Below are 25,110 nucleotides of genomic sequence, written 5' to 3'. Positions count from 1 at the left end.
GCGGCCGCGCTGAGGGCTCCAGTGCAGTGGGGGGCGCGGCTTTCTCAGCGCGCGTTGTGATTGGTTGTGTTTTGCATAAGTGGGAACGCCCTTCGCCCTTCTCACGCATGATTGGTTGGCGAGAGCGGAGGCGAGCGGCGATTGGTCAGCTAGACTTAAACCAGGTGGGCGCGGGCGCTGGTTGGTCGCCTCCGCTCGGGTGGGCGGAGCGAGGCGGGAGGGCGGGAAGACGCGGCGGCGATGGCGGCGCGGCTGGAGCGCGCGAGGGGGTGAGCGCGCGACCCCCCCCAACGGCGGGAACCCCTGAGGGCTGCCCGGCCGCCATCTTGGGTCGGGGCCGGCCCCCACCACTCTGCGTGGGCCTCGGGGGGTTCACTGGGTGCCATTAGGGTCCCTGAAGGGTCACCGGGTCCTTACGGGCTCCTTGGGGTGACGCTCAGCCTCACACGGAGCACTGCAGTGTCTCCGTGCCCTCACACCTATCCCGGGGGCTCTGGGGAGGGGAGGGAGCGGGGTCGCCGAGGGGTCTCCTCATCTACACGGGGGTCCCTGGGAGCCCACGCGTGTCCGAGGAGGGGTCCTGGTTGTCTCCATGTCCCCACTCGTGTCATTGCGGGGTGTCGGGGGGGATCTCCTCGTTCCTGGAGGTGTCTGGGGGATGTCCCCCACCCCATCCCCACCCGTGTCCCGTGTCCCCAGGGCACTGGCAGCGCTCGAGGCTGCCTTGGCCTTGGAGGAGGAGGAGGGTGATGTCCCCACCCGGGTCCTGGTGGAACATCAAATGGTGAGACCCCAAATCTGCCCCACAGCACCTTAGAATAGACCTGCAGCACCCACGTCTGCCCCACAGCTGTCCTTGACCTCCCCATCTGCTCCCTAACACCCCCACATCTGCCCTAAAATTATTTCTGCCCCCCCCCAAGATTTCTCACAGATCCCCTATCCGGCCTTGATTCTTTTAATGATTCCTATATTTATCCCCTAAACCTTTCCAACTGCCCTATTTTCTGTCATTCCCTATGCCTCCATGTTTTCCTCAAAAAATTTTCCTTTGTCCCCCCAGTTCTCCCCTCCACACCCTATTTTTTCCCCACACCTTTAACACCTGCTCTGTGACCTTCCCCAACTCCCTTGGCACCCCAAATCACCCCTGACACCCCAAACCTGCCCCCCCAGGACACCCGGCGGAAGCAGAAGCTGCTCCTGTCCCAGCTCCGGGTGCTGAAGCTGCTCCTGGGGGTCATCGAGAACCCGGGGCTGCCCCCGGCCACCACCAACCTGCGTGAGCCCCCCAAACCCCCTAAACTGAACCCCAAAATCCCTTGAGCCTCCAAACTGAACCCCAAAATCCCCTGAGCCCCCAAACTGAACCCAGAGCTGCCTTCAGCCTGTATGAGCCCCCCCCCAAAATTCCTGGATTGACTCTGAACCCCAAAACCCCTTGACCCTCCTTGTCCACTTTGGGGATTCCTGGGTCCCCTTTGGGGCAGGTGTTTGGGGGTTCCTGTGAGCAGTTTGGGATTCCTGGGTCCCCTTTGGAGCAGGGGTTTGGGGGTTCTGGGGTCCGCTTTGGGTCAGGGGTTTGGGGGTTCCTGTGACCAGTTTGGGGATTCCTGGGTCCCCTTTGGGGCAGGGGTTTGGGGGTTCCTGTGACCAGTTTGGGGATTCCTGGGTCCCCTTTGGGGCAGGGGTTTGGAGGTTCCTGGGTCCCCTTTGGGGGTTCCCAGCTCCCCTTGGGGAGGGAGCTCAGGGGATATTGGGGGATTCCCATACATCTGAGTTCTGCATGGACCCCTTTGGGAGGGATTGGTGATTCCCAGGTCCCTTTTTGGGTCCCCCTCCCCCGTTTTTGGGGGGGGGGCTGATGTGGGGCTCCCCCCAGGCGAGGCAGCGGTGCTGGCACGGGGGCGCTGGCGGGAGCTGAAGGCGAGGTACGGGGGGGCCTTGGGGGAGGCCGTGCCCCCCGCCCTGGCCCAGCTGCACCGGGGCCAGCGGCTGCTGCAGCGCGGGAGGGCGGCCCTGGGGGCACGGCTGGAACAGGTACGGGGGTTCCAGGGGGGCTGTGGGGGTCCAGTGGGTTCAGGGGGGCTGGGGCTTCCAGGGGTGCTAGGAGGATGGGGGTCTCTGGGGGGCTGGGGGCACCGTGTGGGTCTTGAGGGGTCCCATGGGTGCTGGGGGGGCAGGAGTCACTGCGGGCACAGTGTGGGTCCTGGGGGGTTCTATGGGTGCAGGGGGGTTGGGGGCACAGTGTGGGTCTGGGGGCTCCTCTAGGGGTTGGGGGCACACTGGTGGGTCTGGGGGCTCCCATGGGTGCTGTCCCTCCCTCCCCCCCCAGCAAGAAGAGCTGAAGGTGAAGGTGCGTGAGGCCACAGAGAGACGGGACCAGGTGAGACTGGGGGGACACCCTTTGGGGTCCCCCTGCCACGTGGGGGCTCCTGGTGGTCCCACTTACCTTGGGGTGCCCCTGCCCACAGAGGGGTCCATTCTGGGGTTCCTTCCCACTTCCGGTCTTAGCTCCTTCTCCCCCTTTTGGCGTCTACCCCCAATTTGGGATCTCTTTTCTCTGCAGTCTGGGGTCTTCTCCCCAAATTTGGGGTATTTTCCTTTCCAAATTGGAGTTTGTCTCCCCTAGTTTGACATCTCTTTCCCTCTGAACTGGGGGTCTCGTTCCCCCCCAGTCTGAAGTATTTTTCCCCCAAATTTGGGTTCTCTTTCCCCTCTAATTTGGGGTCTTTTCCCCCCAATTTTGGGGTCTTTTTCTCCCCCGCAGCTGCTCCGGCGGGTTCAGGAGCGGCGCCTGCAGCGGCTCGGCCGGCAGGAGGCGCTGAAGGGACTGCGGGAGACAGCGGCCAGGTGAGGGGACAGGGGAGGGGGTCATTGAGGGGCACAGGTGAGGAGGGGAGGGTGTGAAGTTGCGGGTCCCTGGGATTTTGGGGGGGTGGTCGTGTCCTCCCCACCCATGGGCTGTCGTTTCCCGCAGGGTGGGGGCCTCGTGCCAACTGTACCAGGCCCTGGCGGGGGTCCAGGTGCTGCCCCCCTCCCCAGGGACCCCCGAGCTGGAGCTGGAGCTGGGACCCCCTCCCGGTTCCTCCCATTCCCTGCCCCCCCTTCACCTGTGCCTCACCCCCAGTGGGGGGGTCCAATTGCAGGTAAGTGGTTTAGGGAAGATTTTGTGGGGCTGGGGAGGATTTGGGGGCTTGGTGGGGGGGAACGGGGGGCTGAGGGGGCACTGGGAGGGTTTGGAGGGGATTTAGGGTAGCACTTGGAGAGCTGGGGGGAAATTTTTGGGGGTCAGGAAGGCTGTGGGGGTGCACTTGGGGGTTGGGGGCTGATCTGGAGGTGTTGGGGAGGTTCTGGGTGGTTTTGGGGTCTCACCACCTCCTCCTTTTCCCCCCAGGAACCCCCCCTGGGGCTGCTCCCTCCCCTGGGCCCAGGGCTGCTGGAGCTGCAGCAGCGCTGCTGGGAGAGCTGGAGCCTCTGGGCAGAGGTGACACACCTGAGGAACAGGTGAGGGGGGCTGGGGGGGAGCTGGGGGGTCTTTGGGGTAGGTCTGAAGGGTCTAGGGGGTAACTGGGAGGGGTAGGGGCATTGGGAGGTTAATTGGGGGGGGCTGTGGGAGAGGTTGGGGGGGATCTTTGGGGCAGTTCTGGGGGACTTTAGGGTAATTGCCAGGGTGGGGGGGTTGATTGGGGGGGGCTGGGGGTTAATTGGGGGGCTCACCCCAAGCCCCTGGTGACTCCCCAGGTTCGCCCTGGACTGGCAGCCAGAGTTGGGGCTCCTGCAAGTCCTGGGGGGCCCCCGGGGTGCCCAGACCCTCTGGACGCTGCAGCTGGAGCCGGGGTACCCCCAGAGTGGGGGGGTGCGACTGCTGCCCCCCGCCGAGGGGACCTCCCCCATTCCTGTGAGTCCTTTGGGGGTGTCCTGGGGGAGTTTGGGGGTCCCTCAGAGGAGATTAGGGGGGTCTGTGGGACAGGTTTAGGGATCCAGGGACAATGTGAGGGTCCCTGTGGGTGGGTTGGGGGTCTTGGGCGGGTCTGAGGGCAATTTTGGGGGTCCCAGGGACACTGAGAGATCCTGGGATCACATGGGGGTCACTGAGGGCAATTTTGGGGGTCCCAGAGACACTGGGAGATCCTGGGGGTGGTTTTGGGGTCCTGGGGGGGGTCACTTGGAGGTCACTGAGGGTAATTTGTAGAGGTCCCTGAGACAATGGGGGTTCCTGGGGGTGGTTTTGGGGTCCCTGGGTGGGTCTGAGGGTAATTTAGGGGGGGTCCCAGAGGCACTTGGACATCCCAGGGGTGGTTTTAGGGTTCTTGGTGGGTTTGGGGGGACTCAAGGGGGCACTGGGGGGGTCCTGGGAGTGACCCCTCCAAACCCCCTTTTCCTCCACAGGCACCCCCAAACCCCCCCACTCTGACGCGGTGGCTGGAGCTGCTGGTGGGGGGGGTCCCTGAAAATGGGGGATCCCCCTCTATCCCCCCACCATAAAAAACCCCACTGCACCCCAATAAACTCACGGCCACCTCTCCTCCAGCTCTGTCCCACCCCAAAAAAAAACCCATTTCTAGGGGTTTGCGGGAGCAGTTTTATTGTGGGGAGGGGGCTCTGGGGGTCGGGGGTTTTGGGGTGCCGGGGGTCCCCCAATCTGTGGGTCCCTACGGGGGGGGGTCGGCACCGCGCCGCTTGGGCTGGTTGCGCTCGGGGTGCAGCAGGATCACGTAGACCTTGGGGGCGTAGAGGAGCCCCAGCGGCACCGAGGCCGACAGCGACATGGACACCGTCAGCGTGGCCGTCTGCACGTGCACCTGCATCCCAAAAACGGTACCCCAAAATCCTACTGACCCCGAAATCCTCTATCCCAAATCCCACTGGCCCCCCCTGTCATCTGGTGACACCCCCCCAAACCCAGCTGTTCTCCAGTCCAGCTGTCCTAAGGGCCTACGGTCACCGTCAGCGTGGCCGTCTGCACGTGCACCTGCACCCCAAAAACAGTACCCCAGAATCCTACTGACCCCAAAAGCAGGTAATCTCAAATCCCACTGATGCCCAAATGGCTAAATCCCATTGATCCCAAAACAGGGCCCCCCCCACCAAGTGCCCCAGGGGACCTCCAAATACCCCTAGGGATCCTCCAAATCCCCCTCCTCACCTTCTCAGCTGACTGGGCAGTGCCGAAGATGGGCTCAAAGGCGAACCAGGCCACGTGTGCCCACAGTGATCCCCCAAATACCCCAAGAGACCTCCCAGCAACCCCCAGGGACCCCAAACCCCCCTCCTCACCCTCTCTGCCGACTGGGCGGCTCCGAAGAAGATGGGCCCGAAGGCGAGCCACACCACGCAGGTGGTGTACATGGCGAAGCCGATGGGCTTGGCCTCGTTGAAGGTCTCGGGGACGCCGCGCGCTTTGACGGCGTACACGGTGCAGGTGAGCATCAGCAGCAGGGCGTAGGCCAGGCAGGCCAGCGTGGCCCCCTCGGCCATGTCGCAGCGCAGGACCCCCCGCGCCGCCTCGGGGTCGGGGGTCCGGCCCATCTCGTAGTCGATGAGGGCGTGGGGTGGCCGGACCAGCAGCCAGGTGGCCGCGGCCACCAGCTGCAGCCCGCTGAGCGTGAAGGTGATGACCAGCTGCGAGGTGGGGCTGATGAAGCGCGGCGGCGTCACCGAGCGCTTCCCTGCGGGGTACGGCGGGTAACGGGGGGCTGCTGGCACCCCCAGAGCTCACCTGGCCTGAAGGGGTGGGGGTTGGGGTCCCTCAGCCTGATCTGGAACCCCAAAACTTCTGGAGGCCCTGGAAGTCACCTCCCTTGGGGACGGGGCTGGTCTTGGTGAGGAGCACAGGATGGGGACCCTGTCCCATGTCCCTCATGCAACCCCTCACCCCAGGCTCCCACCCCCCAGTGCCCCTCACCCCCGCCCAGAGCCCCTCACTCTGTCTTCCCACCCCACTGTGCCCCCGTGCCCCTCACCCTGCTCGAAGATGCGGTAGATGCGGTTGGTCTTGGTCAGCAGCGCGGCGTAGGTCAGGCTCATGCCCATGCCCAGGAAGAGTCGCCGCAGGGCGCAGACCCCCACGCCGGGCTCGGCCACCATGAGGAAGGTGATGGCGTAGACCAGGGCGATGCCGGCCAGCAGGACGTAGCTCAGCTCGCGCCCCGACGCTTTGACGATCGGCGTCTCGTGGTGCCGCACGAAGGTGGCCAGCACGAAGGCGGTGGCCATCAGCCCCAGCGTGGCCAGGGCCAGCGGGACGGCGGCGCAGGGGTCGCCCCAGCGCAGGCGCAGCACAGGTGTGGGGCGGCAGGCGGTGCGGTTGGGCGTGGGGCGCAGGTGAGGGGCACAGGGCAGGCAGGTGAGCAGGTCGGCCCGGTACTGGTAGCCCCCGCAGAGCTCACAGTGCCAGCAGCACGGAACCCCCTTCACCGGCTTCTTGCGCTCGCCGGGGCCGCACGGCAGGCTGCACACCGAGGGTGGCGGTGACGACGAGTTGGAGCCCCAGGCCATGGCGTCCTCCTGGTGGGGGGACGGTCAGAGATACCCCAAACCCCCCCAGGGACACCCCAAATACCCTAGAGACATCTTGAACACCCTGTGGCCATCCCAACCCCTCATAGGCACCTCATGGATCCCCCAAACCCTCCATGGATGCCCCAAACCTCTTCATGGACCTTCCCAAACCCCCCGTGGACACCACAAATCCCTTATGGACACCACAAACCCCCATGGACATCTCAAACCCCCCACGAAAAACCCAGACCCACCACAGACAACCCAAAGACTCCATGGACTCCAAAACCTTCCATGGACACCCTAAACCTCCTCAGAGACCCTCCCACAGGCACCCCAAGCCCTCCATGGACACCCACCCAAGGGGAACAGGGCATCCCCCACCCAGTGCCCCCATTTGGCCACAGGGATACCCCTGGCTGACCCTGGGGTCAGAGGGGGCACCCCTGGGGGGCACCCCTGGGTTCTGGGGGTCTTGGGGGTCCCAGACCCACCTGCAGGTGCAGCCCCTGCACCCACTGCCCCACAGCCCGGTAGGCCCCGGTGCCGTTGCCCCCCTGGAACTGGAAGATGTCGTAGCGCCCGGGGGCGTCCCCGTTCTCGTTGAAGGACACTGGTGTCCCCGCGCTGCCTGCGCACCAGTACGGACCAGTATAAACCAGTAACCACCAGTATAGGTCAGGGACCCCCCCCTGCCACCCCGCAGGAAAGGTCAGTGACCCCCCCAACCCCGGCATGCCCCTGGTACAGGGTAAACCAGTGCTCCCAGTATGGTTACCAGTGCACCCATCCCCTTCTCACTGCCCCACAGGGGCTCCCAGTACATCCCAGTATGGTCTCAAGTGCTCCCATCCCTCTCCCTGTTCCCCCCAGTGCTTCCCATTATGGACCAGTATGGTCTCCAGTGCCACCATCCCCTTCCCAGTGCCTCCCAGTATATCCCAATGCCTCCTTGTAATTCCCAGTATGGTCTCCAGTGCCCCCATCTCCCTCCCAGTGCCACCCTAGTATATCCAGTGTCTCCCAGTAGTTCCCAGTATGGTCTCCAGTGCCCCCCCCATATCCCAGTATGCTCCCAGTGCCACAGTACCGTTGAAGGCCACCCTGCGGATGTGGGTGAGCAGGCGGCGCCCGTCGGGGGGGTCCATGTGGGCACAGAGCCCCCCGCCCGGGCAGGCCTCGCCCAGCAGCGAGTGCAGCCCGTGGGCCATGGCCAGCACGGCGTCGATGACAAACTGCACCTTCCCCTCCTGCTCGTAGGGCGAGTCCCGCCCGATGCGCTCCCGCCCTGGGGGGTTTGAGATCCCAAATGGGCACCCCAAACCTGCCATGGGCACCCCAAACCCACAACAGCACCCCAAACCTGCCATGGGCACCCCAAACCTGCCACAGGTACCCCACCTTCCCCTCTTGCTCGTAGGGTGAGTCTTGCCTGATGTGCTCCCATCCTGGGGGGTTTGAGACCCCAAATGGGCACCCCAAACCTGCCATAGCACCCTAAATATACCATGAGAACCCTAAACCTGCCAGGGACACTCCAAACCCACCATAGACACCCTAAACCTGCCACAGGCACCCCAAAACTTCCCCTCCTGCTGACAGGGTGAGTCTTGCCCAATGCGCTCCCGCCCTGGGGGGTTTAGGATCCCAAATGGGCACCCCAAACCCACCATCGGCACCCCAAACCCACCATGGACACCCCACCTTCCCCTCCTGCTTGCAGAGTGAGTCCTGTCCAATGCGCTTCCACCTGGGGACCCCAAATGGGCACCCTAAAGTTGCCATGGGCACCCTAAACTTACCTGTGGGGTCTCTGTGGGGTCCCTGGGAGGTTTCTATGGGGTGTCTGGGGCAGGGTGCCTGTAGGGTCCCTATGGGGTCTTCTATGGGGTCCCTATGGGGTCACTATAGGGCATGATACCTGTGGGGTCTCTATGGGGTACCTCTGGGCTCTCTATAGGGTCCCTATAGGGCAGGGTACCTGTGGGGTCCCTGTGGGCTCTCTATAGGGTCCCTATAGGGCAGGGTACCTGTGGGGTCCCTGTGGGCTCTCTATAGGGTCCCTATAGGGCAGGGTACCTGTGGGGTCCCTGTGGGCTCTCTATAGGGTCCCTATAGGGCAGGGTACCTGAGGGGTCCCTGTGGGCTCTCTATAGGGTCCCTATAGGGCAGGGTACCTGTGGGGTCCCTGTGGGCTCTCTATAGGGTCCCTATAGGGCAGGGTACCTGTGGGGTCCCTGTGGGCTCTCTATAGGGTCCCTATAGGGCAGGGTACCTGAGGGGTCCCTGTGGGCTCTCTATAGTGTCCCTATAGGGCAGGGTACCTGAGGGGTCCCTGTGGGCTCTCTATAGGGTCCCTATAGGGCAGGGTACCTGTGCACTTGCGCACGGGCGCTCCGGGTGCCCCCGCGGCGTCCCCGTGGGGCGCGGTGCCGTGGGGCAGGCGGCAGTTGAAGTCGTCCTCCCAGAACTCGTGGAACCAGAGGTTGCGGCGGTTGTTCTCCAGCGAGCGCGACGTGAAGTACTCGTCAAAGCCTGGGGGGACACGGGGCCACCGTGGGGTCAGGGGGGCACCCCACAGGGTCACAGGGGACCCCACAGAGCCACGGGCCACAAGCCCCACAGAGTCCCACAAGCCCTCCAGACCCCCCCCAAACGCCCCAGAGCCCTCCCAACCCTCCTCAGGTCTCCCCAAAGCCCCCTAAGAGCCTCCCTGGAGCCCCCAAACCCACCCTGGGCCCCCCCAGAGCCCCCCCAGCAATCTCCAGTCTCCCCCAGCCCATCCCAGTTTGCCCCAGTCCCTCCCAATAAACTCTCAGTGCCCCCAAGTCCATCCCAGTAGTCCCCCAAGCCATTCCAGTCCCTCCCAATTTCCTCCCAGTAGTCCCCAGACCATGGCAGTAGTTGTCAGTCCATCCCAGTGCCTCCAGTCCCTCCCAGTCCATCCCACTGGCCCCAGTCCCTCCCAGTCCCCTCAGCCCCCAGTCCATTCCAGTGCCCCCAGTCCATCCCACTGCCCCCAGTCCATCCCAGTCCCCTCAGCCCCCAGTCCATTCCAGTTCCCCCAGTCTCCCCAGTGCCCCCAGCGCTCACCGGGCACTGAGGCCCGTTTGGGCAGGATGGTGATGGCCCCGTGTGCCGCCTCCTCCAGGCCCTGCACCGGCGCCATCTTGGCCCCCCAGCTGTCCGAGCCCACCCACGAGAAGTGGCCCGAGAGGTTGGCCAGCGTGGCGGCCTCCAGCACCCGCCTGCAGGGACAGGCACGGCTACTGGGAGGGACTGGGGGCACTGGGAGGTAACTGGGAGGGACTGGAACGGGTTGGGCGGCTACTGGGATGAACAGTGGAGGCTGCTGGGATGGACTGTGAAGGACTGGGAGGGAACGTGGATGGACTGGGAGGCCACTGGGTTGTATTGGGTGGGGACCTGACTAGACTGGGATGAACTCCAGTGGGCTGAGGAGCACTGGGGAGGGACTGGGGCAGGACTGGTGTGCACTGGGGTGCACTGGTCTCACCGGATGTCATCCTCGTTGGCAAAGAGCACGACCCCGCGCGCGGTCGATGTCTCCATCAGGCGCCCGATGACCTTGGCAAACTCCCCTGGCTTCGGCTCCCGCGGGATCTTGATAGACTGGGCAATGCACAGGCCCCCTGCCCCAGTACAGACCAGTATAAACCAGTACGGACCGGTGTGGACCAGTGTGGATGGGGACCACCCTCCCTGTCCAGGCCTCAGAACCTCCCTGTTCCATGCAGAGCTCATCCTCCCAGTAGATCCCAGTATGGTCCGGTGCCTCCCAGTGTAACCCAATGCCCCTCCCAGTGCTCCCAATGCCTCTCCCAGTGCCCCTCCCAGTAGAACCCAGTACAGCCCAGTACAACCCAGTATAACCCAGTACAGCCCACCGGCCTCGCGGGAGCTCTGCACGAAGGCCTCGACGCCGCTCTCGCCGTAGTTGCCCTCGGAGGCCAGCGTGCTGACGTAGCTCCAGCCCAGCGCCCGCACCACGGCCACCATGGCCTGCGCCTGGTACGAGTCCGGCGGCACCACCCGCGAGAAGAACTCGTAACGCCCGGGGTCCGACAGCTCGGGGGCCGTGGAGGCGTAGCTGATCTGGGGGATCTGGGGACATGGGGACAGCGGGAACATGTCAGGGACAGGGGGACACTGGGGACATGTCAGGGACATTACGACATTGGAGGGTTTGGGGGTATTGTGGGGCCATGGGGAGATGGGGTGAAGGGCCATGGGGGGGTCAAGTGTGAAGCTGTTGATGTAGGAAGGGTCTGGGGGGACACTGGGGACATTGGGGAGAGTGAGGGGACATGGAGGACAGAGGGGTGTGAAGGGGCACGGGGGGCTCAGCCCCAGGGCTGGGGACAAGGGGGACATCGAGGACAAGCAGGGGGGCACCCGGGGGACACCCAGGGGATCTGGCACTGTGGGACCCCCCCCCCACCCTGTCCCTGTCCTTAATCCCCCCTAATCCCCCTGGGCCATTTGCTGCCGTCCCAGGGGATTGTGGGTAACACCCTTGGGGGGAGGAGGGGAAGGTTCTGGAAGGGAGGGGGGGGGGGGCACAGAGGAGGACCAGGTGTCCAGGACCCCCCTCACAGGGAGAGGACACCATGAGGACACTGTGGGGGCAGCACTGTCCTATGTCACCCCCACGTTCCCTCAAACATCCCCAATGTCCCCAACACCCCCCAGTGTCCCCAACACCCCCCAGTGATCACAAAGAGCCCCTGGGCATTGGCCACCATGATGGCCACAGAGATAGCAGAGACACCAATGTCCCTCCACGTCCCCAGTGCCCCTCCACATCCCAATGTCCCTTCATCTCCCCAGTGCCCCTCCATGCCCCCAACACCCCCAAATCCCCCCATCTCACCGCGAACAGCCGCAGCACGTTGGCCACCATGATGGACACGGAGCTGGCGGACGCCCCGATGACCCCGACCAGGCGCTCGGGCGGGGGCCGGCGCGGGGCCGACCCGTCGGGGCAGCTGCCCTCGCCCCCCTCGGGGGGCAGGAGGCTGCGCACGAAGCTCAGCGCCTGCTCCAGGGCGTAGGTGTCCCTGGAGCAGGTGTCCAGGATGCGGGCGCCCAGCGTCAGGTTGGGCAGCACGCGCGGGTCGCCGTTGACGCGGTCCAGCGCGTACAGCATGGCCTCCAGCCGGTGGATGCCCTTCTCCTTCTTGACCGGCCCGCAGGGCACCCCGGCGGGGCCGCGGGCGTGCACCGGGAACAGCCCCCCCAGCGTCAGGTCGCCCTCCAGCCGGATGGCGTGGGGCTGGGTGGGCGCCGGGGGGCAGCGGCATGGCGGGCACAGGGACAGCAGGGCCACCAGCAGGGCCATCAGTGGGGTGGGCATGGTGGGCTGGGGGCAAAGAGGGGGGTTAGGGGGCAGAGGTGGCTCTCTGTGGGGCAAGGGGGCACAGGGACAGCAGGGCCACCAGCAGGGTCACCAGCGGGGCCACCAGTGGGGTGGGCATGGTGGGCTGGGGGCAAAGAGGGGGGTTAGGAGGTGATAGGGGGCAGAGGTGGGTGCAAGGGGGGCACAGGGACAGCAGGGTCACCGTGGGGGTCAGCACGGTGGGCAGTGGGGGTGGCACCCCGTGGGGCAGGGGTCGCTCCCTGTGGGGTGGGGGTGGTACCCCAGGGACCAGGGGGGTCACAGGGACACCAGAGTGGGGGAGGGACAGAGGGGGGTTATGGGGGGGAGGCACCCAGGGGGTGAGGGGTAGGGGGTGGCACCCACTGGGGTGGGGGGGACACCCTTTGGGGGGTGGGGAGGGGGGTAATGACACCCCATGAGGCAGGGACAACCCCAATGTTGGGGGCAGCACCGGAGGGAGGTTTGGGGGTCCCCAGCACCCCCCAGTTTGGGGTCCCGGTGCCCCCACCCTGCTCACCTGGCCCGTGGGTGCTCCTGTCCCTGTGCAGCCGCTGGGGACTGGGGCCGCCCCCGTCCTGCCCCCCCCAGTTCCCCCCAAATCCCCCCCTCGGGGTCCCTCCAGATGCTGATGGGGAAGGGAGGGGGAAGGGGCCCCCCCGCCCCATCCTGGCTTGGCCGAACTCCTGCAAGTTAACTGCCCCCCCCAGTTAAACCAGATGTGAATTATTGGGGGGCTGAGGGGAATTAGGGGTGCCCCCCTCCCCGAACACATCCCCAGGGGGTCCCATGGTGGGGCTGAGCCCCCGGGGGGTTTGGGGGGGCCGGGAGGGCCCTAATCCCCCCCAGCTGTCGGATTACGGGGGGGGGGGAGATAATCCACTGCTCATCTGCAGCCAGGACCCCCCCCCGACCAGATGAGGGAGGGGGGACACGGGGGGGCTGATGGGGACTTTGGGGGGGGGGCTCTGGGGACCTGAGGGGACTCTGGGAGTGTGAGGGGGATCCTGGGGGACTGTGGGAACATTTGGGGGGCTGAGGGGGCCATGGAAAGGCACGGGGGGGGGGTCTGTGGGGGACATGGAGGGGGGGTGACCCAGGAGAGCTCTGAGGGGACAAGGAGGGGACACTGGGGGGGGGTCAGTGGGGTTTCAGTGGGTCCAGGGAGGGTCAGTGGGTCCCGGGGTTTCAGTGGGTCCAGGGAGGGTCAGTGGGTCCCGGGGGGCTCAATGGGTCCAGGGAGGGTCAGTGGGTGCCGGGGGCTTTCGGGGAGCCCCCGGGGGCTGGGGGGGGGGGCACTCCGGGGGGTTTGAGGGGCCCCGGAGCGGGCGGGGCCTTTCCCGCCAAAACTCCGCCTCAGCCGTTCCCGCCCAAAACAGCTGCGCGTTTTTCCCGCCGCCGCCAGGCCACGCCCCACACGGATCCACGCCCCCTCCGACCGTAACCACGCCCCCTCCATCCGTAAACCACACCCCGTCTGGTGAGCCCCGCCCCCTAAAACAACGCCACGCTCCTCCGCGCTTTACGGCTTTTTCGCGACTTCCCCACTCCCTGCTAGCGGTGCTTTACGGCTATGTTGGTGTTTTACGACCGCGGCCGGCCGCGTTGTGCGGGTGCGGGCCCGGGGGGGGCCCGGGGGGCGATTTTGGGGGTCCCGGGGGGAATTCGGGGGTGCGGCAGAACCTGGAAAGGGGTGGGGGGGGCCCGGGGGGTGGTCGCCTCCCTTTAACTCCCTCCTGCCCATCGCAGGGGCCATGGCTGGGGCCGAGCGGGACCCACACAGGAGGGGCGAGGAGGAGGAGGAAGAGGAAGAGGAAGAAAAGGAGGAGGAAGAAGAAGAAGAGGAAGAAAAGGAGGAGGAAGAAGAAGAAGAGGAAGAAAAGGAGGAGGAAGAGGGGGGTCCCGAGGGCTCTCCCGCTGCCGAAGCCCCCTCGGACCCCCCCCCAAAGCCGGTGGTGCCGGGGGTCCTTTATTTGTCCTTCCTCCCCCCGGGCTTCGGGCCCCGCCAGGCCCGGGCGCTGCTGCGACCGCACGGGGAGCTGGGCAGGGTCTTCTTCCAGCCCCGCGGTGAGTGCGGGGGTCCTGGGGGCTCCTGGGGGGGGGTCAGGGTGCCCCACAGAGCCCCAGCAATGCGGGAAGGGGCTGGGGGTCCCCACAGACCCCCTGCAGGTACAGAATTGGGGGGGGTCAGGGCCCCTCGCAGCCCCGCTGACACCCACGGAGCTGCGAAGGGGGGGTTCAGCACCCTTGGGTGGGGGGCTCAGCCCTCCCTGGGGGGGTCTCCCCGGCCTTTCCCAGCGCCCCCTCCCCGTTCCCGCAGGAGGCTCCGTGCGGCGGCGGCGGCAGCGCCCGGGGGGGCCCCCGGCCGTGGCGTTCGCCGAGGGCTGGGTGGAATTCCGGGACAAGCGCGCGGCCAAACGCGCGGCCAAAATCCTGCACGGGGCCCCCATGGCCCCCCGGCCCCGCAGCCCCTTCCGCCATCACTGCTGGAGCATCAAGGTGGGGCTCGGGGGGCTCCTGGGGAGGGGTCCCGCGTGGTCCAGAACCGTTTTAGGGGGGCTTGGATCCCTTTTTGGGGGGGGTTCAGACCTTTGGATGCCCTGGGGGTTTGGCGGGGGGGGCACCTGTGGGTTCCTGGGTAATTGGGACCCTTTATGGGTGAGGGGTTGGGGTAGCCCTGAGTACCCTTTTTGGGGGTCCCAGATTTGTAGGGAGCACCTGCGTCCCTTTTTTGGGGGGGGTCCCAGATGGTTTTGGCCCACTGGGGGTTCCTGGTTTTGGCTTCAAGGGGGTCCCCAGCACTGGGGGAGGGGCAGTCCGTGGGGAGGGGTGGGGCTGTGTTGGGGGGACCCCTCCCACACACCTGGGCCAGCAGCTGGGGGGGGGTTTGAGCACCCCAAAACCTTACTGGGGAGGGGCGGTCTGAGGTTGCTTGGGGGTCCCCTGACCTGTGCCCATCCCCCCCCCAGTACCTGCCCGGGTTCCGGTGGCCTCACCTGAGCGAGCGGCTCAGCTACGAGCGCCAGGTGCGGGCGCAGCGCCTGCGGGCCGAGGTGGCCCAGGCCAAGCGGGAGGGGGGGTTCTACGCCTGCCGCGCCTCCAAACCCCCCCCCAAAACCTCCGGAGACCCCGCCGCCCCTGCCCCGACCTGGGGCTTCACCCAGAGACCCACCGAGGAGGAGATTTGGCGGCGCAAAGCTCGGCCCCCCCCGGCCGCGCCCCCCCAGCGCCTGCTGGAGAAGGTGTTTGGGGTAGGGAGGTGAGACCCTCCCTCAAATCTGGGGGGGCCCAGGTGTCTGGGAAGGTCCCTTGGCACGCCGGGGCCCTCTCGGGACACCGATCCCTTTCTGAAGGATCACGAAATGTTTTATTTTTCTCCTTAAAACTTTTATTACTTTTAACAAAAATAATTCCTCGCGGTCTCTTTAGATTCTGCCGAGGGGGCGGGGCCAAGGGGAGGGGGCGGGGTTATGGCTTCAGCGCGAAACTCCCTGACGGCAGCGCGGGGGGGAGGGGTACAGAGTGGGAGTGGCTTAAGCAGCTCAGGCCACGCCCCTTTACCAAAAAAGGACGTGGCCTAAGGAAGCAACAGCAGATGAAAGGTGCGCATGGGCGGGGCCTAATCAGAGGGGCGGGGCTGGAGAAAACCACGCCCATCCCCGCACCTTAAACAGGACATTTAAATCTCTAGAAAGGGGAGGGCAGGGCTCTTAAAGGGGCCGCGCCCCCATTTCGGGAGGCGGTTCCAGTGTCAAAAATAGAAGCTCTGGGGGGTGGGGGAGGGGCCCCAGTATGGCACTGGGGAAATGGGAGAACGAACAAACTCGGGGCCCCATTAACCTGATGTCCCCATAAACCTGGGGGGTGGGGGGCAAACCCCCCCAAAAAATGGGTGCTGCGAACACCCCAATATCCCTGGGAAACCAAACGGGGGGAGTGGTACCAAACTGGGGACTCCCCCCCCTCAAAATGCCACTACTGGGGTCCCTCAGCCTTGCTGTGTCACTGGGGGAGGGGCAATCTGACACTGGGGGGGGGGGGGGGGGGTACCCGAGGTGCCCAAAATCGGGGTGTCACCCTGGGGTCCCCCTGAAGCCCCATAGCGGGGTCCTGGAGCCCCCAAACCTGTGGGGCACCCCAGAATCTCCCAGTGACTGACTGGGGGTCCAGGGGTGCCAATCCCACCCAGGGGACTCCCCAGTGCCCCTCCCCCACGACATCCAAGGCTCCATCCCCAAATCCACTCCCCACCCCAAAGGTGCAACACCCCATCCCTCCTCCCCACCCCCACCTCCCCCAATTTTAGTGCCCCCCCCCACCTTTTAAGTTCCTCATTTTCCTCTTCCCCTCCCAGTTTTCTTCCCCCCCACTTTCTCCACCCCAATTCCAGTTCAACCATCACTTCCCAAACCCCCCTCAAATTTCGGTTCCTTTTCCATTTCCCTTCCCCATCCCCATCTCCCTCCCATCAACATCCCCCTCCCCACATTTTTCACTCCCATCAACCCCCCAATCCATCCCCTCCATTTGCTCCCCCCCCACCCCAAATCCCCACCTCCCCAAATTCTCCCCCCTCCCTCAATGCCCCTCCCCAGCCAGCATCTGGCAGGGCCGGCAGCAGCGCCCCCCCCTCACCAGGACATGGCAGCGGGGGGCGGGGGGCCGGGCCGGGGGTCCCGGGGGTCCCGGGCAGGGCCCGTAGGCCTCGAGATCACAGAGCAGCTCCACCAGGTCCAGCACGGAGCGCAGGGGGGGGCGCCGGGCCAGCACCTCGTGCCCGGGGGGCACCGGGCGGCCGCGGGCAACCAAGACGCGGAAAGCCAAGCCCGGGTTGAGCAGCACGGCGGCCGCGGCCATGGAGGAGCGGGGGCAGCGCTGCACGAGCCGCAGCCCCCGCGCCGGGCACGGCCCGGGGCCACCGTCAGCCCCCACGACCCCCCAGTGAGCCGGGAGGGGGATCTCAGCCAGTTCCTCCAGGAAGGAGCCGGGCCAGAGCTGGGGAGCGGGGGGCAGCGGGAAGGGCTGCGGGGGAGAAGGGGTTAATGGGGTGGGGGGCACCCTTAGAGCCCCCCAAGAACCCCCCCAGCCAGCAGGAAGCTCCTCCTTCTAAACCCTCCTGCTTCAAGAGACTCCTTAAAAACCCAAAGGTCATCCCCAGAATCCCTTCCCCAGCTCAGCAGGACCCCAAAAACCTCCCCCCTCCCAAAAGTCCCCTCCCCAAATTACCAGGATCCCAAAATCCTCCCCCATCCCAAAAGTCCCTTCCCCAGCTCACCAGGATCCCAAAATCCTCCCCCATCCCAAAAGTCCCTTCCCCAGCTCACCAGGATCCCAAGCCCCGCCCTAAAGTTCCCATTTCTCAGAACTGCCCCCCCAAATCCCCTCTAGAGCCCCCCCAGGACACCCCCAACCCCTTCCCAAGACCCCTCAACCCATCAAAAGCCCCCCCCCAGACCCCCCCAAGTTCCTCAGACCCCCCCCCCCCCCGAGAGATCCCCCCTCTTCCTCACCACTCGGCTGCTGCCCTCCTCTTCCTCCTCCTCCTCCTCCTCGCTCTCATCCAGCACCACCAGCTGGACAGGCGGGGGCTGGGGGGGCACCTGGGGGTAAAGGCAGAGGCTCAGGACCCCCCCCAAACCGCAGGGACCCCCCCAAACCCCAGGGTCTCCCCCCCCTTACCGGCACCAGGGACGCGCTGGGCTGGGGCTGCTCCTGCTTCACGCGAGGGGTGGCGGCGATCAGGACCCCCAAATCTCCTGGGGGGGGCTGGAAAAGTGGGGGAGGGGGGGCAGGGGCATTATGGGGGGGGTCCCAGACACCCCGAGGAGGCTCAGGGGGTGTTTGGGGTCCCACTCACCCTTTGGGGGGCGACGCTGGGCTCCGGGGGGGCCCCTTTGAGGCGTGGGGCCGAGGCGATGAGGAGTCCCAGGCGGGGGTCCTGGGGGGCAGGGGGGGTCACAGGGGGGTCCCAGGTGTCCAGGGAGGGTCCCAGGCAGCCGGGGGGTCTCACCTCGAGGCGGGGGAGGGGTCCTGCCTCCTCCTTGATGGGGCAGAGGCACAGGGGGGGGCCCGGGATGGGCCCGGGGCTGTTCTCAGCCCCCCCCAGCGGCTCCTCCTTCTCCTGTGGGGGAGGGGCAGGTCAGGGCAGCCAGGTGAGACCCCCCCCCGAATCCCCCCCAGGTATCCAGGAGGGACACCCCCCCCCTTCCCCCAAAAAAGGGACCCAGGTGTCTGCAGAGGACCCCCCCCACCTCATCCCCTGCAGGGAAACTGAGGCACACACAAGCCTTGAAGTCATGAGAGAGGGGACCGAGGCATCCGGGGGTCCCCAAAACTCCCCAAAGCCCCTCCCGCGGGGGGAGGGCGGGGACACCTTGGTCCCCCTCCCCCGACGCCTGGGTCCCCCCGAGGGGGGAGGGTCCGTGCAGAGCAAAGCAGCAAAGCAAGCACAGCAAAGGGGGGGGATGGGGTTATTTCTGGGGGGGGGGTGTGAGGGTCCCGTGGGGGTGGGAGGAGCATTTTGGGGTCCCCCCTGAGCAGAGGGGGGGTCCCGTTACCTTGCGGGGGGGGCGGGGCAGGCGGCGGCGGCTCCGGGCGGCGGCGCGGGGGGGCCGGGGGGGCCGGCGGCGGCGGGGCCTGGACGGGGGGAGGGGGCGGCCGCTCCAGGGGGACCCCCAGCGACCCCCCCCCACCGGCAGCAGCCGCCTCTGCGCCAGGAGAGAGACCTCAGAGCGGGTGGGGCAGTTCCAAGGGGAGGGGGATTTGGAAGGGGCACAAATGCAGGAAGGACCCCCCCCCCCCCAGGTGGGCCCCGCTGGCCGAGGGACCCCCACACCCCCCCCTCAAAAGGGACCCGGGGTGAGCCCCCCCGAAGCCAAGCAATGCAGGAAGGACCCAGGCGTCCGGGCAACCCCCCCCCAGAAATAGGACCCAGGCATCCAGGTGCCACCTGAGCGCTGATCAATGCCCCCCTCCCACCCCAAACTTGTCCAAACTGGGCTGCACCCAGCACCGGGGCGGCCTGAATCTTGCACGTGCCTCAGTTTCCCCAGCCAAAGGAGTCGGGTCGCTGAGGAAAGGGGGCGGAGGGGACGGCTGGGGCTCGCTGGGAGGTTACTGGGAGGCACTGGGAGGGAGCACTGGGGGGCACCCACCATGGCACAGCGCAGGCACTGCCTCCAGCGGCACTTCTGGCGCTTGAGGTTCTGCCCCCCGAATTTGGGCTTGTCCCGGCAGAAGTCGCAGCGGCCGCAGTCGGCCGGGCGCCGGCAGGCTGTGCACACCCCGCAGCGCCGGCTGGCCCGGCTCCGCGCCCCCCGCTGCCGGCAGAGAGCGGCGTCACCCCCGGGTCCCCAGGCGTCCCCAGGGCCCGACGTGGGGGTGTCCCCAGGGCCCGCCCGCTGGCGCGGTGTTAGTGTGGGAGCAGCTATTAGGAGCGTTGCGGTAGATGCGGCGGTATTAGGGGTATTACGGCAGCCAGGCAGCGGTGGGTTAGCAGACATTCGGGTGGGAGCAGCTATTAGAGGCATTAAGGTACTGAGCCCTGCTATTTGGACCATTACGGTATCTGCACCCCGCTATTGGTACCTTGGGTCCTGCCATTAAACCTGGAGCGTTTATTAGGAGGATTATGGTAACCAAACCCTGCTCTGAGGGGTTTTGGGGTACCTGAACCCCATTATCTGGGGCATTACAGCGCCCCAAGCCCACAGCCAGGGTTGCTCAGACCCCACCATCAGCTATGAACAGTTTTTGGGGTGTCACAGTGACCAGACCCCAGCATTAGGGGGATTATGGTACTGGCACCCCAATATCAGTGTGGTTTGAATGTGCTGCACCCCAATATTCAGCCTTGGAACGGCTAATAGGATCATTACGGTATCTGCACCCCATTATTGCAGGGCCTGAGCCCTGGTATTAGCGGCTAGCACAGCCTTTAGGAGAATTACGGTATCTGCACCCCATTATTCTGGGTCCTGAACATCAGCATTAGGGGCTGGAACAGCCACTAGGATCATTACGGTACCTGCACCCCAATACTGCCCCCTTTTACAGGCTGCTGTATTAAGGGCATTACGGCTTCCCGTGCCCCAATAGCTGCTCTGGGAGGGGCGTGGCCACTGTGGAGGGGCGGGGCTAAGAGACAGGGGGCGGGGTCAATGTCTGTCACTCACCCCGCGGGGCCCAGGGGCCTTCGGGGGTCGCCCCGGCTTCTTCTTCTCCTTGCCCTTGGTCAGCGGCTTCTGGGAGGGAGGGGGGGTTTGTGGGGGGGGCTGGGGGTTCCAGGTGTGCCCAGGTGTGCCCAGGGGGGTCCCACTCACTCTGTGCCTGGCGCTGGAGGCGTCGCTGGGCTCCCGCTCCACGAGGGGCTTCCACTTCTGGGGGGAGAAATGGGGCTGGGAGGGGGGGGACACCTTGGGGTCCCCCCTCCCCCAGAACAGCCGGGGGTCCCGCGCTGCGCCACTGCCCGGGGGTCCCACACTCACCTCTGTCAGGGGCCGGGGGCTCTGCGGCTTCTTGGCCACCCTGGCTTTCTGGGGGGGGGACACAGGGTGGGGAGGGGTCAGCAGGGGACAACGGGGTGGGGGGACACGCCAGGGTGACACCGGGGCAGGCGGCGAGGTGCCGGGGGGGGGTCCCAGGGAGGGTCGGGGATGGCAGGGGTGACACCGGGGGGACACTGGGGGGACACTGGGGGGACAGTCCCACCTTGGGGCGCAGGCAGCGGCGCCGCAGGCAGCGCCACTGGCGCTTGAGGCCGGGCTGCAGGCGCCGCAGGCAGATGCAGCAGCTGCCGCAGTCCTCGGTGCTCAGGCAGCCGGAGCAGGAGCCGCAGCCCAGGCCCTGCGGGGACACCGGGGTTACCCGGGAGAGCAGGGAAAAACACAGGATGACGTGGGGAAACGGGGGAAAACAACACAGGGAAAATATGGGAAAACAACACAGGGAAACAGGGGAAAAGATGGGAAAACACGGGGGAAAAAAAACACAGGGGAAAAGCACGGGGAGAACAACACGGGAAAATACAGGAAAACGTGGGATAATGAACATGGGAAAACACAGGAAAATGCAGTACACACGTGATAATACGGGATAATATGGGGAAATATGGGAAAACACAGGAAAATATGGGATAACATGGAACAAACATGTGATTAACATGGGTAGTGTGGGGATGAATGTGCAGCCACAAAGGACAGAGGGACAGGGGGACCGGGGACGAGGCAGGAGCTGCAGCCCAGGCTCTGTGGGGACACGGGCAGGACATGGAATAACACAGAATATACTGGGAAAATATGGGATAACATGGGATAACATGGGATAGTACAGGAGAACAAAGGACGTGGGTGGACGTGCCATCACAGACAAGGGACAGGGGGACAGGCCAGGAGCCATATCCAGCCCTCCAGGGGTCATGGAATAACGTGGACAACAGGGAATAGAGTGGAATAACACAAAATAACACGAGATAACAGGAAAAACACGTGATAACTTATAATAATGTGGGGAACCAGTAACACAGATTAACGCTAATAACGTTAATTAACACAGACTAACGTTAATTAATGCAGGTTAACACAGCACCACACACATCCCCAGACAATGAAGGAGAAGACACGGAGGTGACAAAGAGGTGACACAGGAGGTGACACTGACACGGGGAGAGGGAGGATTATGGTGACACCGAGGGGGGTGACAGTGACAAGGGGGTGCTGGTGACACCGAGGGGGGTGATAGTGACAAGGGGGTGCCGGTGACACCGAGGGGGGTGACAGTGACAAGGGGGTGCCGGTGACACCGAGGGGGGTGACAGTGACAAGGGGGTGCCGGTGACACCGAGGGGGGTGACAGTGACAAGGGGGTGCCGGTACCTTCTTGACGATGCGCAGGCAGCGGCGCAGGAGGCACTTGGGGGTCCGGCCGGGCCCGGAGGGGCCCCCGGGGGGGTTGCGGGCGCAGGCGCTGCAGATCCCGCAGTCCTCGGTGATGCGACAGGCCTGGCACGTGCCACAGCCCACCCGCTGTGGGGAGGGGGTGTCAGGGCTCTGGGGGGGGCCCCCCAAACCCCCTGAGGGATGTGGGGAATGCCCAGCAGCACCGTTTCCCCCCCTGAGGGATCGGGGGTACCTTGTAGAATCGCTGCTCCCGGTTGAAGTCTCGTCTCTGGGCTGGGGGAGGTGGAGGAAGGGGGTCAGGGTCACCCCAGCTTTCCTGGGATCCCCCCTGACCCCACTCCCAAACTCCTTCAGGCTCCCTTCCCCCCCAGAATGGTCCAAAACTGAGGGAAGAATCATGGGGGAGGAGGAGGAGGAGGAGGAACAGGAAGTTCCAGAGGAATAAAATGATAATTACGGGGTTGAAGCAATTCAAGGAATGACGATGATGATGATGGAGAGGGAAAACCCCAGGGAATGAAGGACAACAAGGAAGAGGATAAAACAAAAAAAGCTCTGAGAGAGCTGAGGAAGGTGGAACAAAGACTCAGAGAACGAGGAGGAGCATGAAGAGGATGAGGGCGCTGAGGCCGAAGCTCACCACGGCAGTCGGGGCAGAGCCAGCGGCAGCGGCGCTGGGGGGGCAGCGACACCCCCGGGAAGAGGCTCTGGCAGCTGGCACAAAGCCTGTGGAGGAGGGGGCGGCATTTTGTGGGGGTCCAAGGGAACCCCAACATCCCCACTGCCCCCCGGGATCCCACAGCCCCCCTGAGGGAACCCCCCCTACTCTGAATTTCCCCCCAGGAACCCCCCCAGACTCCCCCAAAGGACCCCAATCCCTCCCTCCTGGGGTCACCCCCTGCTCCTGGGACCCCCACCCCCACACCTGGGGGACCCCACAACCCCCCAGGGACCCCTCCCCCCTCCCTCACTCACGCCACCACCCCATCCTGGGGGGGCTCCAGGGGCGGCCGCTTCCGGGTCCTGCGATGGGGGGGCTGCAGCGGGGGCGTGGCCTCAACCACAGGAGGCGTGGCCTGGAGAGCAGGGGGCGTGGCCTGGGCAGGAGGAGGCGCGGCCTGGACGGGGATGGGCAGGGCCTGAACTGATGAGGGTGGGGCCTTCTCGGTCTCAGCCCCGCCCACCTCCACCTCCTCTTCCTCCTCCTTTTTGAAGATTTTGGGGGGCTCCGGGAGGGGCCCGGCGGGCAGGTGCCATTTGGGGCTCTTCCTGGTCTGAAAGGCACAAAACAGCGGGGTCACAAGATGGAGGGAGAACCCCTTGTGACCCCCCCCACTTCCAAACCCCCATTACTGCTCCTCCCTAATTTAAGGACCCTTTATTTCCCACCCACCCCCCAATTTAGATTCACCTCAACCTCCTTTCCCTCATTTTGAAGAGCCCCTTTTATCCCATCTCTTTATTCCACTCCCAATTCCTTTCTTGTTATGGGGCTCCCCCCACCAGGAGAGCTCCAGATTTCCCTCCCCAAGGTTTTTTGGGATTTTTGTGCCCCCTCCCGTGCTTTTTAGGGCCCCTCCCGGGTCCCATCCCCCGTACCCGGGTGGGGCCGGGCCGCTCCTGCCCCGATTTGAAGTCGAAGTTGCTCAGGTCGTGCCCGGGGCCCAGGAAGCGCCGCAGCTCGATCTTACTGCGGAACTTCTGCCCTGTGGGGCTGCCGGGGGGCTCGGGTCAGACGGGCCCCAAAACCCCCAGGAAAGGCCCCAAAACCCCAGGGGGGTCACCGAGCCCGGGGGAGCCCCCCAAATGCCAAAGGGAGAATGGGAAAGGGGGAGCAAACAGAGCTCAGGGGACCCCAAAAATCCCTTTGTGATCTCAAAAAGCACCCCCCCCCACCCAGCCCCAAAATAGCCTGGAAAAATTGGAGGGGACTGGGAATATTTGGGAAAGGGGCACTGAATTGGCCCCGAGGAGTTCGTGGAGGGGGAGAGGGGCTCTGAAATCCCCCATGAAACACCGCCGGGGGGGTGGGGGGGAAGCCCCCAAATGGACACGGGATGGGGTCTAGGATGGGAAGAGGGAGAAAGGGCAGAACCCGCAGTCCCGTGGGGGTGAGAGGGGGGCGTTGGGGGTTTTTTGGGGAGGGGCACCTCCTGTAGTAGGTGTCGCTGCGGCCGCTGGTGGCCCCGGATTTCCGAAAAGCTTCGCGGCGCTGCCAGCCCGGGCCCAGCGCCGGGCACTCGGCCCAGCCCTCCGCCATCCTGCGGGGGGGCTGCGAGCCCCGGAGAGGCGGCGAGGGGGTCACGACCCGCCCCGATAGCCCAAACACCCCCGGACCCCTCCCCAGACCTCGCCCCCAAACACAGCCGGGCCGCGCCCCTTCCCCACGTGACTCCGTCCTCCCCTCCCCCACCGCCAGGGCCCCCCCCCTCCCCCACACAAACACAGCTCCGGGTCCGCCCCTCCCCCACAAGGACACCCCCAAAAATCCCCCGGAGTTCCGCCCCCTCCCCAACAACCCCCAAACTGCCTCTCCCCCTCCCCACCGACCCCCGAACTGCCCCTTCCCCTCACAAACTGCCCCTCCCCCTCACAAACTGCCCCTCCCCCTCACAAAGTGCCCTCAAACTGCCCCTCCCCCTCACAAAGTGCCCTCAGACTGCCCCTCCCCCTCACAAAATGCCCCTTCCCCTCACAAACAGCCCCTCTCCGTCACAAACTGCCCCTAAACTGCGCTCCCCTCCCAGCCCCCTCCCTCACGCCCCTTTCCCCACACGAACCTCCCCCCCCCCCCCCGCAGCCGCCCCCCCTCACGGCCCGCCCGTTCCCACCGGCCGCGTCTCCCCGCTCGGTTCCCTCTCGCTCCCCGCTGCTCGCTAAAACCCCGCTGCGGTCCCGCACCCCCCCGGCCCCTCACCGTTCCCATCCGCCCCCGCCTGTGGCGCAGCTCTTCCTCTTCCTCCTCCTCTTCCTCCTCCTCTTCCTCCGGCGACGCCGCGAGGCCGCGGGGGGCGGAGGGGGCGGGGCCCCGTGCCGGAAGCGGAAACGCCGGGCGGGAAAAGCAGGGGGCGGGGGCTGAGGGCCACGTGAAGCGGAGTGGACCAATGAGAAAAGGCAGAACCAGGGAGGGGCGGGGCGATACGAGACCCGTGGAGCGGGGGAGGCACGTGACGGCGCGGCACGTGACGCCAGGAGGGAGGGAGTATGTTAATGAGCAGTGTGTAGGCGTGGCTATGCTAATGAGCCCGGAGCATTCCCCTCGGGCCCATTGGGGCCCTTTCCCCTGCCCAGGACCCCCTGGTCCCCCCAGAA

At 65.6% G+C, this 25,110-nt stretch overlaps 4 protein-coding genes and 1 long non-coding RNA gene across 16 annotated transcripts; 3 read left to right on the top strand and 2 right to left on the bottom strand.

The window, feature by feature from the left end:
* Positions 1–219: 219 nt before the first annotated feature.
* On the top strand, positions 220–4,533 carry ZWINT (ZW10 interacting kinetochore protein). Of its 2 annotated transcripts, XM_053968140.1 has the most exons (10): positions 220–269; positions 700–784; positions 1,177–1,282; positions 1,883–2,040; positions 2,336–2,386; positions 2,771–2,853; positions 2,981–3,149; positions 3,398–3,507; positions 3,745–3,901; positions 4,393–4,533. In XM_053968140.1, the coding sequence occupies exons 1-10, from the start codon at positions 241–243 to the stop codon at positions 4,486–4,488; spliced, it is 1,044 nt and encodes a 347-aa protein (XP_053824115.1). In that variant the 5' UTR covers positions 220–240; the 3' UTR covers positions 4,489–4,533. The 2 variants fall into 2 exon arrangements, with proteins under 2 accessions (XP_053824115.1, XP_053824114.1); XM_053968139.1 differs by lacking the exon at positions 220–269 and having other exon boundaries at positions 309–784.
* Positions 4,534–4,582: 49 nt separating this feature from the next.
* Positions 4,583–12,886, bottom strand: LOC128801961 (metabotropic glutamate receptor 6-like). Of its 4 annotated transcripts, XM_053968136.1 has the most exons (11): positions 12,423–12,880; positions 11,399–11,887; positions 10,413–10,629; positions 10,022–10,157; positions 9,598–9,752; positions 8,878–9,039; positions 7,595–7,792; positions 6,999–7,135; positions 5,967–6,510; positions 5,281–5,672; positions 4,583–4,805 (listed from the first exon to the last, which is right to left on the bottom strand). In XM_053968136.1, the coding sequence occupies exons 1-11, from the start codon at positions 12,675–12,677 to the stop codon at positions 4,656–4,658; spliced, it is 2,835 nt and encodes a 944-aa protein (XP_053824111.1). In that variant the 5' UTR covers positions 12,678–12,880; the 3' UTR covers positions 4,583–4,655. The 4 variants fall into 4 exon arrangements, with proteins under 4 accessions (XP_053824111.1, XP_053824110.1, XP_053824113.1 ...); XM_053968135.1 differs by having other exon boundaries at positions 10,022–10,629; positions 12,423–12,884; XM_053968138.1 differs by lacking the exons at positions 4,583–4,805; positions 5,281–5,672 and adding an exon at positions 5,687–5,803 and having other exon boundaries at positions 10,022–10,629; positions 12,423–12,885.
* Positions 4,715–5,236, top strand: LOC128801965 (uncharacterized). Its single transcript, XR_008435286.1, has 3 exons — positions 4,715–4,821; positions 4,910–5,023; positions 5,158–5,236. It is a non-coding gene; the product is annotated as an uncharacterized LOC128801965 (long non-coding RNA).
* ABT1 (activator of basal transcription 1) lies at positions 11,716–15,312 on the top strand. 3 transcript variants are annotated; one of them, XM_053968142.1, is made up of 5 exons: positions 11,716–11,773; positions 13,308–13,382; positions 13,652–13,969; positions 14,223–14,401; positions 14,872–15,312. In XM_053968142.1, the coding sequence occupies exons 3-5, from the start codon at positions 13,657–13,659 to the stop codon at positions 15,163–15,165; spliced, it is 786 nt and encodes a 261-aa protein (XP_053824117.1). In that variant the 5' UTR covers positions 11,716–11,773; positions 13,308–13,382; positions 13,652–13,656; the 3' UTR covers positions 15,166–15,312. The 3 variants fall into 3 exon arrangements, with proteins under 3 accessions (XP_053824117.1, XP_053824118.1, XP_053824116.1); XM_053968143.1 differs by lacking the exon at positions 11,716–11,773 and having other exon boundaries at positions 13,258–13,382; XM_053968141.1 differs by lacking the exons at positions 11,716–11,773; positions 13,308–13,382 and adding an exon at positions 13,431–13,515.
* A 1,156-nt stretch (positions 15,313–16,468) lies between these two features.
* MBD1 (methyl-CpG binding domain protein 1) lies at positions 16,469–24,797 on the bottom strand. 6 transcript variants are annotated; one of them, XM_053968164.1, is made up of 17 exons: positions 24,716–24,797; positions 23,949–24,070; positions 23,398–23,512; positions 22,774–23,072; positions 22,439–22,524; positions 22,031–22,071; positions 21,775–21,924; positions 20,612–20,746; positions 20,389–20,436; positions 20,224–20,280; positions 20,077–20,145; positions 19,057–19,221; positions 17,913–18,023; positions 17,760–17,840; positions 17,582–17,668; positions 17,413–17,502; positions 16,469–16,924 (listed from the first exon to the last, which is right to left on the bottom strand). In XM_053968164.1, exons 1-17 carry the CDS (start codon positions 24,722–24,724, stop codon positions 16,481–16,483), a joined length of 2,109 nt encoding a protein of 702 aa, XP_053824139.1. In that variant the 5' UTR covers positions 24,725–24,797; the 3' UTR covers positions 16,469–16,480. The 6 variants fall into 6 exon arrangements, with proteins under 6 accessions (XP_053824139.1, XP_053824136.1, XP_053824140.1 ...); XM_053968161.1 differs by having other exon boundaries at positions 17,760–18,023; XM_053968165.1 differs by lacking the exon at positions 19,057–19,221 and having other exon boundaries at positions 17,760–18,023.
* Positions 24,798–25,110: the final 313 nt, after the last annotated feature.

The sequence above is a fragment of the Vidua chalybeata genome, chromosome 32 (genome assembly GCF_026979565.1).
Source record: "Vidua chalybeata isolate OUT-0048 chromosome 32, bVidCha1 merged haplotype, whole genome shotgun sequence".
NCBI classification, from domain to species: Eukaryota; Metazoa; Chordata; class Aves; order Passeriformes; family Viduidae; genus Vidua; species Vidua chalybeata.
This window is presented reverse-complemented; position numbering and strand designations above follow the sequence as displayed.